Below are 12,749 nucleotides of genomic sequence, written 5' to 3' on the forward strand. Positions count from 1 at the left end.
CCAGAGCCCCCTCCCAAAGCCTGAACCCCTCATTCCCGGCCCCACCCCACAGCCCTCATCCCCACACCTCATCCCTCTGCCCCAGCCCTGAGCCCTTCCCACACCCCAATCCCCTCATCCCCAGTTCCACTGGGTCACGGGCATCAACAATTTTCTTCAACTGGGTTGCCAGAAAAAAAGGTTTGAAAACCACTGGCTTAGACACCTCTCCTTCACACAGACCATGCAGGTGAATGCTCACACCCATGGGGCTCCATGGAGGTCTGACTGAAGGTTCAGGGATCTAGCTCATGTTATAACAGGACAAGGATCCATTGAGACTTCATCGTTTGTACTTTCCTGTGTTTTTTCCCCAACATGGTCCTCTTTTTAAAGGGCTCTACTATGGAGTTAATGGGGGGCTAGACCGAGCAAATAGCACAAAAAGAGGGACTCTATTTTAAGGACAAATTGACCGCAGCGCTGGCCTTTCCGCCAAGTGAAGATGGACTTTTTGGGCCAACTCCACCCCAGAGATAACTCCACCAACCCCAGTCGGAGCAGCCCTGAGTGTGAACTTAAACACAGGGCAATCCAGAGCACAAATATCCCCTACTCCACCTTGGCTACCAAAAGGAATTCACACCTCATAGACTGCGGCCCCCCACTCTGCAAGCCCATGGGAGCAGGGCAACGGGCATTCCCACCCAATAACTAGAGCTACTCCCTCCACGGGGAGTTCAAGTCACTGACCACCCCGCAAACCCCTCCTGCTGCTGCAGGAGTGGGCAGCAAAACTCCTGGGGCAGCTAATGACCTACAGGGGGACTGACAGAGGAGCCTGCTCCTCGCTTGCTCCTCCCTCTCTGAGGGCAATTACCAGGAAGGAGGTGAATGGGTTTAAAAAGAGAAAGGGACAGTGGGAAACAAAAACCCTTGCTGGGTTTTACAACAAAATCTTACCACGGAAGCTGGGATGATAGAGGCCGCTATGTCCGAGGTGCCATTTACCTGCGTGGACGCAATAGGAAGTCTTTTCAGAAGGTAAACTTCGCAGGTACTAGAAATTACATACAGTGTCCAGGGCCTGACATTTTAATCCAGCAACAAGAGTCGCTGTCTTTGCAGGGCCTGTTTAAAGCATGCCATTTTGCCAAGGGATCCATTCCATAAGGGTGTTAGATCTCAGAGGAATTTCATAAAACAATTCTTATGTTTTCTCAAGTCTCGCTCATCCTTAAACCCTTACCAAGGTTCTGCCAGACATTCAGTTTTCAAAGACAAGATATTCTAAGAGGTTCTGAATGGTCCATTCTTGGCTTCCTCCTCTGAACTGCCACATACGTGTTTTCGAAGATCAAGCACTATATTCTCAGGCCCTACCACAATTTGGCCCCACATGATGACCAACAGTTTAATTATGAAGCTTTAGCTATTCTGGCCCATATCCTGCCATAATTTTGCATGCAAAACAACCTTTGAAGTCAAAGAATAGTTTTGCATGTAAGTCAATGTAAAGAAATGGCAAACTGCATTTAACTAACTGAATTTCCCGGTTTTTGTGACTTTCTTTCATTGCATTTCAATGGCTCTGAATGAAAGTGTACGTTTTATTCATTATCCACAGATGACTGATCTGATACACTAGAATGACTCCCTTGGAAGTTGGCAGAGCGCTCCATATGCTTGCAGTAGGGAGTTGGAAACTCATGAACTATTGACACAACACATAACATAGCTTTTCGTGTTAGCACAGGGCATTATATCAAGGAATATTTGGCTCTGTGGGCACAGAACCATTCTGCATGCTAATATTTTGATTAAATGTTACTATATGTAGGAAAAAACACTTTTCTGAAGTTAAACAATTCACACATTTAGATTTTGGAGGGAGCCAGAAGTTTAGTTCACATCATGATGTAACCACCCAGAAAAATATACATTTAAAAAGGCAATTTTTTAAAAAACATCATAGAACTGCAAAAAGAGAAATAGAAAAAGTGAAAAGTCAGAAAAAAAAACATCCTTTAAGTTCTTCTTTAATGAATGCACGGGTTTCAATGTAGGGAAAAGAATCCCAAGCAGAGGATGGGCGCCTGTATATATTTTCACAATATTGAAGAAATAAAAAGATAGATAGATAGATATAGAGAGAGAGATACAGGCAGAAAGTACTCGGGAGAATATACATTGGCCGAATGGTCCAGGGGCAGCTTGAACCACATAGTTCAACCTGCCCCTGGACCATTCTGCCAACGTGCCTCACCGCCAACCCAGAAGGGACCAATCCTAGAGGTGAATGAAGAGTCAGTCTTCACGGCGTATTTCAAGGTTTGACTTAGCTGCTGTGACTGCCAGCAAGGGTGCTGGTCATTTAGTGCCAAACGAGATGATATTTCTCATGACCTAGACATGACCTAGACATGATGCTCAAGCTCCCTCCGCTGAACAGCCATCACCGTTACTTAATGCTTCTATTACAGTAGCACTCCAAAGCCCCAAGCAGAGTCAGGTGTGCAAGATGCTGCACAGACCACAGAGGCAGATACAGTCTCCACCCCACCCCACCCCCAGAGTGTACAACCTAAGTGGTAATAATCACTTGCAGCCACTCCCAGCGTCAGTTGGACCTGAGCCAACAAATTAGCTCCATTGTCCACCCTGTGTCCCTTGAGCAGGGGTGTTGGAACAATCTTTATGGAGGGGGGTACTGAGAGCCATTGAACCAAACTGTATATAATGGAAACCACTTCAAGCCAGGGGCTGCCACCTCCAGTACGTCTGTTCCAGCACCTATGGCCCTGAGCCCTGTCTACCATTGTCTACATAATGAATTGCAAAACAGAACAACAGTGAGCTTTCCGCAGTGCATTAATTACCTATTACCCCGGTGATGTATCCTGCTTCCTGCAGAACCTCAGCTAACGTAGTCTCATTGAGGGGGAGGCCACCCACTGATGTGACAGCAAAGTTGTGGGTCACTCCATTGCGAATGCCGAGCCTTCCTGTGAGCAGGGAGGCACGGGATGGGGAGCAAGTGGATGCAGCAGAGTGAAAATCCACAAATCTAGAAGAGAAAGAGGCAGAACGTACCTTAGGATTTGTGACTGGAACGTCTGACAAAAAGCTGCAAAAACTACCCCCGCTAGCTGGCAAAAATTGACATGTTCCCACATGCTGGGCTTTGTTTGAGGAGCCCAGGGCTGCAAACAAACATACACATAGACTCATAGAATATCCGGGTTGGAAGGGACCTCAGGAGGTCATCTAGTCCAACCCCCTGCTCAAAACAGGACCAATCCCCAACTAAATCATCCCAGCCAGGGCTTTGTCAAGCCAGGCCTTAAAAACCTCTAAGGATGGAGATTCCACCACCTCCCTAGGTAAATTGGAACGTGATTGCCATTCACTTACCACAAGTGCAAATGGCATATTGTCCATGTTAGTGGCCAGTGAGATGCTCAGCTGCCTGAAGATAGCTGAGTTCTTTGTTCAAACTGCCATGAATCTATCTGGGTTTCAAATTGCCACCCATCCCCTTAGCATTTGAGCACCTTCTGCACAAAGGAAATTGGCAACAGTGAAGCCCTGAGTGGATGTCATGTTGTCTCTTGCTCTTCTCCCTCTTTGGGGCACGGTAAGCTCTGCTGGGAGCAGAGTGTGTTTTGGAGAGGGAGTAGGAACAGGGAGCGGTTGATGCTGGGAATGTCACTGTGATTATATGGTGGAGACACTTTATCAAGTAGGAAGGTTCTGCAGGGTTCCCGAAAGCCCATCCGATTCCAGATTCATCCATAACCAGAGCCCTTCAAATGAGATGGATTTGTCACTGGCTTTCACGCGCTTCATGATCTGCATTGTTCCAAAGGAGGGCAACTGTCTCAGCAGTTCATTGATGGAGCTGTGCTCTCTAATGCAGTGGGGAGCTGCTCCATTAAATGCTTTGAAGATGAGGACCAATGCCCAGGCCTGGTGGCAGAAGTGGACTTGATGTGCTCCCCACAACTTATACTCTAGAGGAGCTGGGCAGCTGCACTGTGTACCAGCTGGAGCCTCTCTCTTGGTTCTCCATTCAGAGACCGGGAAGTGCTGTGACCCAGCCTGGCGGTGATGGGGGCACAGCTCTCGCCCAAGAGGAAGGGAGGGGGTTCCTAGCGAGGCACAGGCAAACAGATGCACAAGTGCAGATGCATTTTTCAGTGTGGCCCTGGGCATTTCAGTCCTTAAATATGAGGCCCACCACTTCCCTAACCCCTACTTTGTATCTTCACAGTCAGACCATTCTCCTCACACCCACAACAGCATTGTGAGAGACTTGTCTTGTCTGGAATACATGGCTGGGTCATCTCCTTAAATTCTACTGTCTATTCCCCATCGCCAGAACCAACTTCCCTCTGCACCAAGGACCTGATACTGGAAACTGTCCCAATCTGGGACAACACTTCAGCATGTGTTTAAATTCCACTAAACACCCACAGATTATATCGGAGCCCAAGATCATACTTATCTTCTCCCCAAGCTTTCTGAGGCCTTTCTCAAGCAGCCAGCACTGCTCCTCAGCCTGCCTTGATCTGAGGCTGTTGTCCCACTTCTGGTTAACCACACACTGGCTCCATCGGTCAGGTTTCTCCATTTAATTCTGGGAAATCATTCTCTGAGCAGCCCCAGCTCTGCACAGTTCCATGCACCAACTGCCAAATACCCCACGGGACTGAAATCCTAGGTAAGAACCTCAAAAGGACAAAGCACTAGAAAATATATCGCAGGGAACAATCTAGCAGTCCTGGGGAGAAGGCAGGCGAACTACAGTACCTGATCTAGGAGGTTTTTTCTATCTCATATAGGAGCCAGACTGGAATTGCCAGACTGGATCAGACCTCTCATCCACAGAGTTCAGAATCCTGTCCTGACCGGGCCCACAGCCAGATGCTCCAGAGGAGGGCACAAGGACCCTACAATAGGAAGATGTGAAATGCCCCCATGAAGGTCTCACCCTAATCCCTAAATAGCGAGAGTGGGTGATTTAAACCTTGAAATATGCGGTTTTATAACTGTAGTGAGGCAGTGTGGCCTCCCTCCAAGCTAGAGGGGGAGGAACCACTCTCTCTGCCCGGGTGGGCAGGGTCAGGCCGGGTTCGACTCTCCCACCGAAAGTTGAGAGGCAGGGCAGGAAGTAGAAAAGGCGGAGCCCCTAGCTCCATTGGAGCCGAGAGAGGACCGAAGCCGGGGAGGAGCTGGTGGGACTGCCGGCAGCTGAGTACCCCAAGGAAGCAGAGGATCTTGAGACCACGGAGCCCAATCTGGAACTCTGGTAGGAAGCAGCCCAGGGAAACCAGACTTCAGTTTGGTCGTGTTGTGGCCTAACAGCTGGTCAACATGTTGCAAGAGGATCCCCGCTGACCCAGCGGCGGGACACCCCGCCACTGTTAGGGCCCTGGGCTGGGATGCAGTGTAGTCCTGCGGGCTTGTTCCCCCCTACCCCTCGGATGGCAGACTTCCCATCATAGAGAGCTTGCTAGCTCTCCCCTGCCTAAGGGTTAGAGCTCATAGACTGCTTTATTGCGCTCCCTGATTACAGGCCTGAGCCTACAGACTACTCATTAGCTCAGCCCTGCCCAAGGGCCTAAACCCTCTTGACTATTAGGATCCCACCCTGTTATGAAGGCTGGAAGAATAATGCCCTGACACTAGGCCGTGATCCCAGTGACTAGTGAGGTGGTGTGGCCTCCCTCTGACCCAGAGGGATAGGGACGACCGCAACACCACTACACTAACCTTTCTAAAACAGGAGTTAATGAACTGGAGAGAGAATAAATTGTGCATTCTTGTTACCTAATCCTGGCCACATATTAAATAGTTAATGTTTGGGAACAGCTTTGAAAATGTAAAGCTCTGTGCAGATGCTCAGGGTTATTGTTACTGTATATCCCAGTAAAAAGGAATATTAAGATCATTTTCCAGCTGAGATTTCTCTCTGGGTTCTACACAAAAAGACATGGTATGATTTCCTCCGCGATTACCATAACTTGTATTTATCAATGTCCTTAAAGACAAGACTCGTTCATTTGAACCAGGACCTGCCTCTAAATATTTGCTAAAATGAAGAAAAGTCTTTACTGCTAGGCAATTGGTTCATGCAAATATTTGTCTATCAGCTGTTCCTAGGCTGTCAGAACCCAGGTTCTCTGCCACGCTGGTCTGAAGTTGACCACAGTCAGCATGAAGAACAAATACGTTGCAAACAACCAAAGTTCTAAGCACGGATGCTATGTTCACTGATTTCCTGTGCATCTGGGCAGGTTTTCCAAGGCAGTCCTAATGCTTATTCTTTCTTGGGTCACCACCTGCACCTTTTGGGCTTGCTGCTGCCTGTAGACCAATGCCATAAATAAGAAGGATACTGTTCACTTGTATCACCCCTTCTTTTGGCGATTTCAGTGGTTTAACAGACACTAAAGCTGGAACTGTCAATGAGGCCTATGGAAGCTAGGTGCCCATCTACAAACCCGCCAAGGCCCCTTTGAAAATGCCAGCCTTAAAGTTCAGCCTCGCAACCCCTGTGTGAGGTAAGGGAGCATTATTATCCCTATCTTGCTGAGAGGGAAACTGAGGCACAGGGTGGGAAAAGATACTGCCCAGGGTCACCCAGAGCTGGGAATAGAGCCCAGAGCTCCTGATTCAGCTTCCTGGGCTTTAACCACCTTCCCCTTCCTCCCCTCCCCTCAGTTTCCCTCCCCTCCCCTTGCCTCCAACCAACTCATGGGAAATCTGCCTAATTCTGAGGCAGGTGCAATATCTTTTGGACCTTCATCCTACAGGCCACTGTAGCAGGCAGGACCCCCCCAGTGTCCTGCCCAGCCGCACCCCATTGGTGGCGCTAGGTCCCTGCTCTTGCTATTTTGAGGGCATGAGTGATATAAGTGACACATGTGCCTCCGTAGGTGTGGGGTCTCAGCATAGGGATGAATTAGACCACGGTAGTCCACAGCATGGTTCTCACATGGATCTCAGACAGGATACACTGGCACTTACTGTTGTGATTAAGAACTAGTGAGAACCTCTGTCCATTTTACTGTTGCCCACCGGCCGTTTGGTATCACACGCCGGGTAAATGGAAGACTCAGAAATAGACAGACGCCTCTTTGACGCTTACCTCATTCCTTCTGCAGCCATCTGATCCAAGTTAGGAGTGTCCTTGGTTTCTGCCCAGTTGGCCCCAAGGTCCCCCCATCCAACATCATCTGCCAAAATGACTATGAAATTCGGCTTGTTCTGAACTGTTCTCTTCTCACCCACACAAAGATCTGAGAGGTGATAAAAGAGCCCACCTAAACAGCCAGCCAGTAGCAGAAGCATTTTCAGGAACAGAATCTCCATGGTGTCAGGAGAATGCCTCCTGGAGACCTTTAGCGTGAGTGAGTAGGTGGTGGTGGTCTATTCCTGCCACACGCTCATTTGAGAACTCCCATTGTCGTGCTTTCCTCAGCCGTGATTCAGCTGTTTATTGCCACCCAAAGCAGCCCTAGGATTCTGCAGAGACGCAAATTTCACATCTTTGCATGGCTCTGAAGAGACAAGTTACAAAACTGCAGTTTTGACTTTTGATCATTTGGAGATCGACTGAACCATAATCTTCCTCTCTCTTTTCCACTTGCAAACAGCTGACATACTAAGTGAGATCTTGTAGGAAGTCACAATAATCATATTGTCATTTAAAAATTGTGGGGTTTTGCTAAATATGCAATTCAAATAACGTCTTATTAATATAAGGTTTACTTGTTTTTCCAAAGCTTCTTTATCCTGATTACAAACCTTCTGTACGGCATCCAATTTTATAAATTACTTAGTCTCAGGACGCATGGAATTTAGATTACCGATGTCTACAGGAGTATTCTCTATTTGGCCTTGTAAAGTGATGTTGTCCATTTCTTCAAAAGAATAGACAAAAGTTGAAGTTAAATGATGTTGAACTGTTCTTTGAATTCCATAAGGGGGACACCTTTACATTACAGCAAATGTTCCTGTGCAAGAAAAACAAGAGACAATTAGCAATGGAAAGAGTTAAGCTTTAAACCTTAGTCCTAGTGAGCATAAGAATTGTTTTTCTATGCACAGACGTTTCCTTTGCTTTTCAAACACAGCAGCTGCAATTTTGCTGTCAAATTTAAGGTTGCTGTAACTCAACTGATAACTACTCCAAAGCCTGGAAACAAACGCAATGACCATTTTCCCTAATCACCATATATCAAACATACAGACTCTGATTGTATAAACAATCAAGCCTGACTTCTTCCTATACAACTAGGAGCTGAAGATCACTGGAGAAGTAATTTTGCCTAGATTTGCAATGTGATCTCAGATTTGATCTTTGAGCATGAGGTCATGCGTTCAAAAAAGAATTAGATAAGTTCCTGGAGGTTAGGTCCATCAATGGCTATTAGCCAAGATGGTCAGGGATGCAACCCCATTCTCTGGGTATTTCTAAACATCAGACTGCTAGTAGCTGGGACTGGACGACAGGGGATAGATCACTTGTTAATTGCCCTGTTCTGTTCATTCCCTCTGAAGATCTGGTACTGGCCACTGTTGGAAGACAGGATTCTGGGATAGATGGACCATAGGTATGACCCAGTATGACCATTCTTATGTTCTTATGTCATAGGGTGTTATTAATCTGCATTACAGACAGCAAACAGGCAGATGAGATTGATGTGCAGACTTTCCACAATTTTTAATAATTTACAAGGACTAAGGTCAGTTAGTAAAACTCAATTTTAAAAATTAAACTTTATTTACACTGAATAGACCCACTCCTCATACTGAGCCAGAACATGCCACGCTTCCTCATCTGGAATAGCAGCTTATCCCACGAGTAGTCCTGTTGATGTCAGTGGGATCACTCAAGGAGTTCTCTACATGAGTAAGGGTGTCAGAATCTAGTGCACAGAGAGCAGTGCTGGGCTCATAAATACAGGGCAGGGCAGGAAAGGCTGGAGAGAAGCCAATGTAGTGGCTGTGTGCTGATGGATTGTCACGGAAATCAGTGTGCTTGCATGGTGGAAGCTGGGGGCAGATTTGGTCCAAGGCGGTTATAGGAAGGTATGTAAGGCAGAACTAAGGGACCAAATGCCTGTAGGGCTGTCTAGAGATACTGCCTGGAGTTATAGTTGGGGAACATGTTGAAAGTTACGATTTAACTAAACTAATCCGCCAAGATTTACCAAAAAATGAGCTGATGCCTAAGAAATCAGTGAATTTCATGAGACAGTAACAAGAAATGAGGTGGCGGGAAGCTCGTATAATTTACAGGACTTCAGGCTGTTTATACAAAACCATCAGCACAAGCCTAATCTGCAAGGACAATAAGAATGATATCAGAGGGTGAGACATTTGAATGGGCAAAGAACTGGCTTGAATATCAAATACAGAAAGCACTGAGTATAAGCAACTTGAAGTAGACGGAGCAAGCTAGCGGAGTCCAGCTGGGGCCAGTATTATGACAGATGTTTCCAGTTGTGTATCAGTGCCCTTGAGGAAAGAATGTGCAGCTGACAATACAAAACTTGTGGGTCAGTCAACACATCTGAGGAGGGCAACAAAATTCAGAATGATCTCGATAAACTCGTAGGAAGCGTAAATAAATGAATAATCAAAAGCAAAAAGGACCATGAGATGCAGGGTAAAAAGAGAGAAAACACAACAAGCACCATGTGTAGGTCAAGAATTCAGCAGCTGGCAGTGGGAAATTAGCCATCATTTCCCAGTCAAATTCATTATTAAGTTTAAAAAATCTTAGGACTTCAGTTCAGATCTGCAGCTTTCTTTAGTCTTCTAACTTATAATGAAAAATCATCGTAATAAATATAACCTTGTGAAGTTATTGAACACCTTTCATCTGAGGCTCTCAAAGCTCTTTACAGACATTCATTAATGAAGTGTGTGAGGTACAGAACAGACCTTCAGATGCGCAGACAGTCTAAGTGATTTGTCCAGGATCACACATGAGCCACTGTCCGAGCCAAGAATAGACCTCAGAAGTCCTGACTTCCATTCCTGTGCATTAACCACAAAACCACAGTCATTCCCTCATGTATTACCCTACCAAAAAGAACCTGTATCAGACAGAGAGCTAGATTAGACTGGTACTAAATTTCCTTCATTTCTGGACAGAATTCCCATTGTAGTGAAACAGACTTATGGGGGCAGAATTCCTTTAGAAAGAAGAGCTTCAGAGGGATAGCCATGTTAGGCTGGATCTGTAAAAGCAGCAAAGAGTCCTGTGGCACCTTATAGACTAACAGACGTATTGGAACATGAGCTTTTGTGGGTGAATACCACTTCGTTGGATGCATTGGAGCTCATGCTCCAATACGTCTGTTAGTCTATAAGGTGCCACAGGACTCTTTGCCGCTTTTAGAAAGAAGGTTGTGAACGAATGGGCCCAAATTGTTCCCTGCAAGGCTCCCTTGATGAAAGTTGTTCTTAGTCTCTATATATTTCCCGGACAGATTTTACTGGTTTTCCTATTATCAGCCTCTGGGCTGGGTTGGTTGTTTTAGTTAGTTTTTTTCCTCCTAATGAAAAGGGAAGCATCTGAAATAAGTAGGGACAGGATGCTCTCTTTTCTCAGGTGAAAACTGTTTGCAGGCTGCCGAACACTGCAGAGCTCTTTAAATATTGCCTTGTGTACACAGAGAAACATCCCATAGTTCACCAACTTTCACTGAAAAAAAATATTCCCAGAATAAAAGAAATAAAATAAACCAATTCTTATCACCTTTTCATAAAATGACTCTGGTTCCAATCCAGCCCAAGGGATTGATCCAGCAAACACTATCAGGTGTCGCATTTGCCACTATGAACAGTTCCTCATGGCGTAACCTCCACGTGCAAATTTGCCAACACCCAAGTGTTCCAGAATCTTGAGACGGGCTTTGAAATCACAAGATTTTAAACTTAAAAAAGGTGACGAGGGGGTTCCTGTTATTTGCTTTCTGGATTTTGAGCTCTTCGGGATCACTTTTTCAAGCTTTTTCCACAAGCATGAGGGCTAGGCTTGTGTTGTGACTTGCAACAAATAGTTGGACTATTCTTTGAGCCATTTTCCGGTTTTCGTCCTGTGCTATCCGGGGTTGTGAGCGATGGTCAGGCCAACGCACGAGTCTGTGCTCAGTGTCCCGGTTTATCCTGCTTTATGTGGCTTGTTTGGAAGGAGAACTTTGCAGCAGTGTATTCGCGGTGCCAGCCCTTGTGCCCTGTAGCTGCGGTATCCCTCCACTTTGGCTGGGTTTCCCAAGAGTAATAGAGGTACTGTCGGATTCCCTACTGCCCTGGACGCTAGCTCGACACCTTCTCAGCTTGGTAAGACCTGCCAGAGCATATGCTCCGCCGTACTTCGCTGTCAAACCCCATTCACCCCCACACCGACGCTCTGTGATCATATACCGAATGCGATCAGAAGGCATACAGAGGTGACTGATGTAGTGCAGGCAATGTACGACGCAAAGCAGAGATGGGCGGGGTTATGTAGTCCGCAGGCAAGACAATAGGTGGACAACCCGCATCAGTGACTGGATCCCGCGAGACGACAAGCGACCACTGGGCAGACCGAAAATGTGCTGGGCCAATCCCATGATAAAATGTGCTCGCAACGAAATAGAATGGTGTGGCGTCGACTTGCATTCATGGAGGGACGGACAAGGACAAGCTGGACAAAGGTGACAAATGCTAGAGACTTATGTTTTTATTTAAAAAAAAAGAAAGCTGACATTCTCATGTAATCCCATGCCATTCTCATGTAATCCCATGACCGCAGAAACATGTCTACACTAGAAAGGCTTTGCTGGTATAGCTACACTGGTATTGTACTAGCAAACCCCCCTAGTGGAGACACAGCTCGTACCAGCAGAAATATTCTTTTGCCAGTACAGCTTATGCCATTCCCCATACAAAATAAGCTATCCCAGCAAAAGGACTTTTTTGTCAGTATTACTGTATCTACACTCAAGTATTTTTGCCATTTGCCAAGTCCATGGGAAACTCGGTCACACTCGCAAAACACCTCTTCTACCATAAGCAATTCTTAAACTATATTTGAGTCCTTATTGGAAACAGTGCCTGTCCTCCTCAGAGAGGAAGATCACGTTGATACTATTGTAAAAGGACTGAACCAAGAAATGTAGTTTGTTCAAAGCTGCTCAGAAAGCCCTAAATCTAAAAACACCAGAAAAGAAATCACAATGACATTCTGGTTTGACACACAAAGCAAGGCTATTCAGAAGACGCAGACAGATTGAGACTCCATTGTTTCCAATCCTTGCAGTTTGGGGGTGTGGAGGAGTGTCTAATGGGTGGCTCTGAAAGGGAAAGAGGCCAGGAAGCCTCCTGGGAGAAGCCATCATGATGGGAAGGGGACGTCATGGAGCAAAGTGTGGAGATCCTGTTTGAGGTCAAGGAGACAGAGTGGGAGGATCAGAGAGGATGCCCCTTATCTGAACTTTTTCAGCTTTAGATTCAGTTTAGGGAAAGGGACAAAGGTCAGTTGGGCCCCTGATTTATCCAGACCCAGCTGACCCAGAATGCTGCAGCCAGGCTATGCTCCCCCATGCCCAGAAGCAATAGCTCATCACCCTAACCACTGACATTTTTCCTGGCCTCCAAACAACTCACTTCTTCTCAGCCTTCAGCATGAGATCAAGTCTGCTATCAGTTTAAATGGATACATCCTCGATTGGGGCACTGTATCTTGCCTTGTCCATTCAATAGTCTGG

General features: G+C 46.3%; 1 protein-coding gene across 11 annotated transcripts in view; it reads right to left on the reverse strand.

The window, feature by feature from the left end:
* Positions 1-12,749, reverse strand: part of ARSG (arylsulfatase G) — an 82,054-nt gene that overhangs the window by 39,649 nt on the left and 29,656 nt on the right. For 9 of the 11 annotated variants that reach the window (XM_043527683.1, XM_043527682.1, XM_037914607.2 and 6 more), the window contains 3 exons: positions 7,133-8,000; positions 2,859-3,046; positions 943-990 (listed from right to left, as the gene is read on the reverse strand). In XM_043527683.1, the coding sequence (XP_043383618.1) occupies positions 943-990; positions 2,859-3,046; positions 7,133-7,356 (460 nt within the window). In that variant the 5' untranslated portion in view covers positions 7,357-8,000. Of the gene's footprint in view, positions 1-942; positions 991-2,858; positions 3,047-7,132; positions 8,001-9,936; positions 10,033-12,749 lie in introns of those variants that run through there. The other 2 variants (XM_007055126.4, XM_037914612.2) reach the window with 2 other exon arrangements.

Source organism: Chelonia mydas, chromosome 14 (genome assembly GCF_015237465.2).
Source record: "Chelonia mydas isolate rCheMyd1 chromosome 14, rCheMyd1.pri.v2, whole genome shotgun sequence".
NCBI classification, from domain to species: Eukaryota; Metazoa; Chordata; order Testudines; family Cheloniidae; genus Chelonia; species Chelonia mydas.